The sequence below is a fragment of the Ipomoea triloba genome, chromosome 5 (assembly GCF_003576645.1).
Source record: "Ipomoea triloba cultivar NCNSP0323 chromosome 5, ASM357664v1".
In the NCBI taxonomy this organism is placed as follows: Eukaryota; Viridiplantae; Streptophyta; class Magnoliopsida; order Solanales; family Convolvulaceae; genus Ipomoea; species Ipomoea triloba.
This window is the reverse complement of record NC_044920.1, coordinates 29138174-29146483: the sequence shown is the minus strand read 5'-3', so window position 1 is coordinate 29146483 and position 8310 is coordinate 29138174. Positions and strand designations below refer to the sequence as shown.

The 8310-nt window shown below is 36.1% G+C and overlaps 1 protein-coding gene across 2 annotated transcripts; it reads left to right on the top strand.

The window, feature by feature from the left end:
- Nucleotides 1-2155: 2155 nt before the first annotated feature.
- On the top strand, nucleotides 2156-5611 carry LOC116018953 (bifunctional nuclease 2). 2 transcript variants are annotated; one of them, XM_031259007.1, is made up of 10 exons: nucleotides 2157-2598; nucleotides 3111-3326; nucleotides 3417-3469; nucleotides 3546-3602; nucleotides 4187-4252; nucleotides 4375-4446; nucleotides 4527-4636; nucleotides 4718-4809; nucleotides 4897-4962; nucleotides 5228-5611. In XM_031259007.1, exons 1-9 carry the CDS (start codon nucleotides 2286-2288, stop codon nucleotides 4947-4949), a joined length of 1032 nt encoding a protein of 343 aa, XP_031114867.1. In that variant the 5' UTR covers nucleotides 2157-2285; the 3' UTR covers nucleotides 4950-4962; nucleotides 5228-5611. The 2 variants fall into 2 exon arrangements, with proteins under 2 accessions (XP_031114869.1, XP_031114867.1); XM_031259009.1 differs by lacking the exon at nucleotides 4187-4252 and having other exon boundaries at nucleotides 2156-2598.
- Nucleotides 5612-8310: the final 2699 nt, after the last annotated feature.

Genomic DNA, 8310 nt, shown 5'->3' with positions numbered 1-8310 from the left:
TTCCCCACAGACGGCGCCAATGATGGTGTAAATGTAAACGGGGGTACGGATTTACACCACGTGTGTTTGATTGTGTATGATGTAGTGTATGGATCGGTGTATGGATGAATACAGGGAGAAGGGGAAAGGAAGCCATGGCTTCCTTCTTGGAGAAGAAGAGAGAAGAACGAGAGAGAGAGGTCGAGAGGCAAGGGATCCCCCGATTCCGCATGCCATTAACATGAGGGTCAGGTCCTTTATATAGAAATAGGACATTGAGCTTGGCGTTGATGGTTGTTGCGAGGGTGGTTGCTGCGACGTCGTAGGCGGATGTGGTGGTGAAGTCGGCGGTGATGGCCGGTTTTTCTTCTTTCTGGCTGGCGACGAGGAAAAAACGCGGTGTCTTTTTCCTCCCTTATTGTTGTTGACGATGGTGATGAACCGATGGTGATAATGATGGTGAAGATCACAAAGTGGATGGTTTAAAACCCAGCTTGGGTTTGAAATTTTTATATATTTTTTTTTTGTTTGACGGTGGTGGAACGCTATACGACCATATGGTGGCGGAGTGCTGAATTTTCCGGTGAGCCGCGACGGCGGCAGTGAGTTGTGACGGTGATAAGGATGGTGAATACCATTCGGTTGATTAGAGGAACACGGCATTTCGTCGCATTCCCCACATACGGCGCCAATGATGGTGTAAATGTAAACGGGGGTACGGATTTACACCACGTGTGTTTGATTGTGTATGATGTAGTGTATGGATCGGTGTATGGATGAATACAGGGAGAAGGGGAAAGGAAGCCATGGCTTCCTTCTTGGAGAAGAAGAGAGAAGAACGAGAGAGAGAGGCCGAGAGGCAAGGGATCCCCCGATTCCGCATGCCATTAACATGAGGGTTAGGTCCTTTATATAGAAATAGGACCTGACCCTTCAGGAATATAATATTACATTTAACCCTTAACAATTTCTAAGGGACACCCGACCTTTTAAAGTACAATAATACACGGACTATACATTATATTTCTACAGTAGTCCTTGGGGGTATTTACCCATCACTTGGAATAGCATTTAAACAACGGGGAAAAAAAAGAAAATGAATAATGTGAGAATAAATAAAAAATTTAAATTTATCATTTGATTAATGTGGATAGAATTATTAAGATTTGTTATTTTATTTTGTTTACATACAAATTGAAAATGATTAAGTACTATTAAAAAAAACTAAAATGTTCATGTATATTTTTAAAATAAAATATTCATGTATAATAAACTTTATAAAGTTCTTAACTTTGTCAATTTATAATTTAAATTGTTAAAAATTATAATAAAACTCACAAACATATTATTTTATAGCAATAAAATTCATAAATTTATTAATGACTTGTAATTGTAGGTAAACAAACCTCCAACCAAATTTTGGTAAGTCATGTCAAATGGGCTACACCGTCTAATAGAGAATATTATTTGAATGAATTTAATAAAAATGTTTCATTGTCATTTCTGGTGTGTTCCCATGTCACGAGGCACATGGTCCGTATGTGGCGTACACGTGTCATTCAACTCCACTGATATTTTGTGATTTTGTCTGTTGGAATGTCTCACTCATTTTTCATCCAAAATATCTCAAATTCTCTTTTTCAAACCTAAAGTATTTTTTGTCTACCATATTATCACTTTGTCACATTTATTTTTATGTCGTAATTGCTACATCACAGGTTATATTATGTAATCATTAATATATCATAAAATTGTTGTATCAACATCACTTTGAAGGATCCGATTCTTTATTATTTTGGATGTCTGTATGAATTACACCTAAAAAGGCATCACTCTGTTAATTACTTATTTTATGTGGATATTTTAATTTGTGTAACAAATGGCATGCCAATGTAATCTATTTATTATTATAGTCTCAATATCAGCACAATTTAATCCTTTTTTTTGTCCATTCAACACATGTAATTATAAATATACATTAATTACTGATGTTTATCTTAATCTATAATAAATTATTACTCCATATATGTTAAAAAAAGAGTAAAATAGGTTTGAAGCGAGTAATGGGTCCAAGCGAATCTGACAAAACTGACCCTTATCTTCTTAGCATTCCAGCAAATAGTACGGACTAAACTAAAATATAATGAAAACAGCTTTATTTTTAAGATATTATAAGAATATATCCACAGATCACACACACAGACTATCTATCATCCTAAAGCATTAGGGAGAGTATTGCTCGAGGTTCACAAATCAGAATTCACAAATTGTTTCCGATTTCCGGTTGCACTAGTAGCGGTATTACGATGCTCGGATCTCAACTAGGCGTCCGTACGATCTCCGGTGCCGGCGTTCTCACCGATTATGCGCAGACGACGACGACGAGCTGCCGGATTTCTAGCTCGCGTTCTTACTGTTCTTCGCTACCGCTTCTCCGCCGCCGTGGCTGTTCGTTTCAGCTCTTGCGCTCCCCAAACAGGCATTGTATGATCTGTAGGAAGCCGTCGAGAGCGACGGTGGAGATGTCTTCCAAGTCCTCTCGCGGAAGCTCCGGGAGAAAATCGAACCATAGCGAAGACCGCGATGGCGATTACCTCGAAGCCGTTGTACTCGTTTCAGGTCTCACAAATTCTCCGTTTAACTGAATTTTGGTTACTCTTTCTCCAAAATTTATTAAACCTAAAATTATATGTTTGATTTTGCTATAAACAGAATTCGAATTAATTGATTGTGGATTTTTTAATTAAATGAGATAGAAAACCAATTAGATACAATTGAGACAATGTAAATGATTTTTGGAGTTATACAACTTCTGATACAATGAAGAAATCACACAAACAAACACTAGTATTTTGCACAGCAAAATAGCTGATATGAAAAATATTATGTTGCTATTTATAAATTATCAACTGATTAGATTCTGCACTGGTGCAGGCATTAATTCCTTCTTGTTATTCCGGTTGATCTCGATAATGAAATGGATTATAGCTATTAACCTTAATCATTGAACATGGCTTGAATTTACCCCCATGACACAAGGTCACAGCAATTACTAACAGTGTCTGGGATAATAGGATTGTCTTTCTTAGGTCCAAGTATCTGAGATGATTTATGAACTATGACTTTTGCAGAAACTATCAAGCACCACCGCATGCGATTGAAAGGATTTCAAGAAAATACACAATGGGAGTCATTTGCTCATCTGTCTCCCTTTTCGGTTCGAGCAAATGATCCAAGGGGGATTGATGTGTCTTTTATAGGGACAGGATTTCTCCGCCGTTATCAGAGTCCAACTATTTTTCTTAAGATTTCTTGTGATGGGGACTTTGTGTTACCTATTATTGTAGGTATGAATCTTCATCTTTCATGCCTTTTGCCTTGCTTACATAAACTTGGTACTGAACTTTACAGCTTACTTCTAATGCACCCTACTTCAGGGGAATATGCTGTTGAAAGGCTAATCGACTCTTTGTACGAGGATCAAGCTGGGGTACTTTCTTATTTTATGGTGGAATGTGCTGTTTCTTCATCTTTTATCACAATGCTTATGTTTGGGCCTGCTGCAGGATTGTCCAAACCAGTTTCAGCTCATAAGAAATTTATTGGAGAAGCTTGACTATGAAGTATGTAGTCTTATCCCGTCTTTACACTGCCTTTACATATTGAGAACTTATTGTTACCTGGTGCCTTTTTTTTTGGGTTCACCAGTTTTGTTTCGGTAATTTGGGCTGTATACTTCATTAATTGCTTTAGTTGTTGACTTCCCAGTTCCCAGAGTTTGCATGATCGTAAATATTTGGATTCAGTGAAGAATTGATTGTAAATGTAAGATTATATAGACGAATGTGCTTGTGCAAATAAAAGTTCCTATTTTAACTGGGCTTGCCTGATCATATACTTGGTCTTGAAATAATGATCTACAATCTCCATCTCTCTCCTCATATGCATCTAAACCTTTCAGTATCTTGCAAGGAATAAAGGAAAAGTTATATTTCTGCAGTGAAACTACTTGTTTCTATCTTATCAGTTTGTTAATAGTACAACCCTTTCAGATAATCATACCCTGATCTGATGACCTACCTTGTTCTTTTAGATCTTATAAGATGCTTCTTGGTATGTGTACAAGAATTTAGCTTTTGCATGAAGTAAACCTCATTAATTCTTTTGAGTTTGCAATTCCTTATACTTGTAAACTTCCATTTTACAGGTTAAAATGGTGAAGATTACAGAAAAAGTGGTTAATACTTATTTTACTAGAATACTTTTTCAGAAGGTACATTAAAAAAAGAGTGTGAAGTACATTCAATTAAACACACCCATGATTGCAAGTTTGTATTATTATAGTATGTATTTTTTGGAGCATTGATTTTGACTTAATGCTTCTTATTTATACAGTCCGGGGAGACAGATATTATAAGTGTGGATGCCCGCCCATCTGATGCCATAAATGTTGCTAACAGATGCAAGGTGTGCATTTTCCTATAAATTTGAGAACAACTCGCTACAAATTTCATAAACTCATTCACTCTGTTTTTGGATGTGTGCAGGCCCCAATATTTGTAAATAAAGAAATTGTCTTAACAGATGCAATTAGAATGGTTCATGGGATGGCAAGATCGAGCAATGCAAAGGCCATATATGATGTCTCTCTAGATAGGTTTGTTCTTGTGTTTCCAGATACTTATATTTTATTTCCCAGACTTTATCGTATCTAAAGCATGTGTGTTATCTTATATAGTGCTTCAGATGGCCCTGATTTACTTTCTGAAGAACTTGTTCTGATGAGAAATATGAATTCAGCTGTCAAACAAGAGCGATACAGTGAAGCAGGTATGTCGGGCTTGGACTACATGTTCCCTTTCACGAAAGAAATACCTAACACAACTACTATTGTAATACGTTTTGTTTTTTCTTCAGTCATGTGGAGAGAAAAACTAATAAAGCTTCGTGAATCGAAACTTGAGCACTAGTTCATCGTCCAAGGTAGATCATCATTTACTACTAATTCTTTGCAATCTTTATTGAAGTTAAATTTTGGTTTTCTATCAAAATATCTGGTGTCCCAGTTTACACTCTCACATGGATGATGGGGGTGGGTTCGAGCCTCAGTGGAGGCAACTTGTAACAGATACTATATTGTAACAGAGTCAGTAGTACTCAAAAATCAAAATATCTGGTGTATGTATCAATGTGTAAAAAGAAGATTAATTGTGTTTACAGAAACTTATTTTGAATTTTGTGTTTACAGAGAGTTTGGATGATCTTCATCTTCTCCAGCCAATCAGATGGTTACACCTCACTTCAAATTTAACATGACAACAAAACTATATATATAGGCACTTTTCAATGCATAGAAGAAGTCAAGAAAGACTTGTTTATATTTAGGAATGTTTGACTCTAAGTGTGTTATATATGTGTGTTTGTAATGCCATATGAAACAACATGCTTCTAATGTTTCTATTTAACATTCCCTATTGGCCCCTTACTCTTTTTTGATGTCACAAAGTAGAATTATTGTCTAATACTGACGAATTCCTTCCTCATTAGAATGCAGCTGCGAGGACTATTACATTGTAACATTTGAATAAATCTTTCGTACATATATATATTTCAGTATATCGCCATTGGTTGACTAGTGGCCCTGGAAATGAGATCACTTGTGTAGTGCCCATCACTACTTTATATATATATATACCTTAGATAAAGTTTATATATACCTTAGATAAAGTTTGATGCTTTTGGACTTCGGCTTTAAACTTTTGGATTCATATAGTAGACTTTTTTTTTTTTTTTTCTTTTTTCTTTTTCAAGGTAGATCATCATCCAAGGTAAATATTTTTATTTTTATTTTTTTTCCACTCCTTTAATATGACCCTATATTTATTGTGCATCTATCTTGTCTTTTATGATGTTGAAAATGAAAAACCTAATTTTTATCGAATTCAAAACATAGATTTTCTTTTAATACTTAGGTTAACCCAACTTTACCGAAATAATTTTAGCATACAAGATACTGCTCTTAGAGTTATTGCAAATGTAAATCACGAGTTGCATAATTACTCCACCAGTTAAACCCTAATATTCATGTGTACACACATTCCATCATCTGAATCTTTTTCTATTCATGCGACAAACCACTATAATAAGCCCCTGGGCAAAGCATAGAATATTTATTATGGATAATCGCAGCTTGAATACATCACACATGAAAACACTAGTTGTAGATTGATTACATAAACCAAATTAACAATCTACTTATTATTTATACAGAGGTGCCAAAACAAGTTAAATTATCTATTAGGTCATCTCGCATTAAAATAGAGTAATTTTTTATTTTCAAGACCCATTAATTTTACTTTATATTTCTTGATGTATTGACATATCGTCGGTGATAGTGAAGTACTAATTTTTCTTTCATCCAATTAGAACATAACATTTAGGCTTGAAATTAAAGCATGTATGGATGGAGTAGCAAATAAAAATTAAAAGCAGAATCCAAAATGGGGTGGTTTGATGGGCAGAGCTATAAAGAAAAGGAGATAGAGTCATAAATGAATCCCCAATATATACATACACAGACATAGCTAGGTTGTTCACGAGCAAAAGCTCTTTTGCCCGCCACTCTGATTGATTCTCTGCGGGTTAGTTTCTTCGCCATTAATTTGTTCTGCACAACATTAAAGCTGTGAATCATATTGTGGTATTTATGAATGAGAGAGACAGACAGAGAGATTCCTTTCATTTATGGACTATGGTCTGCCCTTACTGCATGGGTAGTTGGCCTTTCCTCTTTTCTTCCATGCTTTTTGTTTTTGACATTATGAGGATGTTGGCCTTCTCTGCAAATTAGCCCATATTTTCAAATATTTGAATTCTCAAATGCCTTGTGGTCTAGTGTCACGAAGTGACTCTTCTTTATGGGAAATCATGGGTTGTCTCAGAGAGGGCAATATTGATTCTTTGTGCTTCAGTAGGTAGATCATGTGTTCAGTGGAGTGGTATTGACTCTTTGTGCTTCAGTAGGCTATGTATTAAAAACTGAAGAAATCTCGCAAGTGCACATCAGGCGCACCTGCAACGCTCAGCTGGGCGCGTGAATGAGTTTAAAGTTTCTTTTTCTTGTTTTCTTGTCATATTTTCTTTTTCCACTTTCTCTTTTTTTTTCCTCCCATTTTGATCTTTCTTATTCTTTCTCTCTAAAATGTGTATATGAAAAAATCAATGAAAAATCTATACAATTGAAGTTACTCTTAGTCTATCACTATTGATAGCTTGAATCTTTTGTTAGGGTAAACATATTAATTTTCTTTAATTTTTCTTCTTCTTTGATAAATCTTATAGTTCATGAAGACTTGTCCTTTGAATAAACAATTCATGTTTGGATAACATCTTTGATAGAAATCAAAGATTTTCTTATGCTCTTTACTGATATTAATCTACTAAACATCTTTATCTTCAACTTTAACTGGTCACACGTGGATTTTCTTTTATTAAGGTACCCCATTTGGATAGAGATTCTTCTAAGACTTTGGTAATATCTTATTTGAAAATGATTCTTTTGATAGTTTAATGAAGAACTCTTTTAGATTATAAGTGACAAGTTTTTGTTTTTGTTTTTTACCTTATGAATTGATGGAGAAAGGTCTAAAGTCGATTAGACCTAGGGAGTCAAGGACCATGTGTTAATTAGGCCAAGAGGATGATAGGGCCGGGATTCGTGAGCAAGGTTTGGGAGACCTATATCTGAGAAGGGAAAGGAGCTAGGGATGCGAATTGGGCTAAGGAGAAATATTAGGGAGTGAGAGCGAAAGAATGAATGTATGTAGTATAAAGTGCAAAAAGGAGAAAACTTTGGGGTCAAAAGGTGAAAATGCAAGGAATTTAGGGTTTGAAAGGCAGAAATGCAAGAAAATGAAGACCCAAGTGCAAGATGGGGGAAGGGAGGGGCGATGGTGCCCCACCTAATTAAGTGAAACCCTGCACACTCAACGCATCACCCATAAGTATGGCTAGATGTCGTAGAACCCCACCTAGTCTTTCTCCTATCAATTCATAAAGAAAGTACGAGGGGAAATGACAGTGCGACCTTTTTTCTCCCACCATAGGTGTGGTTGGGCACCATGAGGTGCCACGAGGGCTCCCGTGCGAGGGGTGGAGTTGTGGTGGTGCATTTGCGCACAGTTGACTAGCGATGGCCGATCAGTGGGTGGTGTCTTGGCGACAAGGAATGACATGTGTTTGGTAGAGGTAGAATGATTGGGGAATTAGGTTTACTCATCTCCTGTAGTGTTTGCCAGTTGGGCACTATAAATTTTGGGGCGAGGGGGGGGG

What these genes read in the sequence shown, in the direction of transcription:
- LOC116018953 (XM_031259007.1), top strand. Translation starts at nt 2,286, where the DNA reads ATGCTCGGATCTCAACTAGGCGTCCGTACGATCTCCGGTGCCGGCGTT. An exon ending in AGCCGTTGTACTCGTTTCAG is followed by an intron (nt 2,599 to 3,110) that starts GTCTCACAAATT and finishes TGACTTTTGCAG; the next exon opens with AAACTATCAAGCACCACCGC. An exon ending in CTAGAATACTTTTTCAGAAG is followed by an intron (nt 4,253 to 4,374) that starts GTACATTAAAAA and finishes TTATTTATACAG; the next exon opens with TCCGGGGAGACAGATATTAT.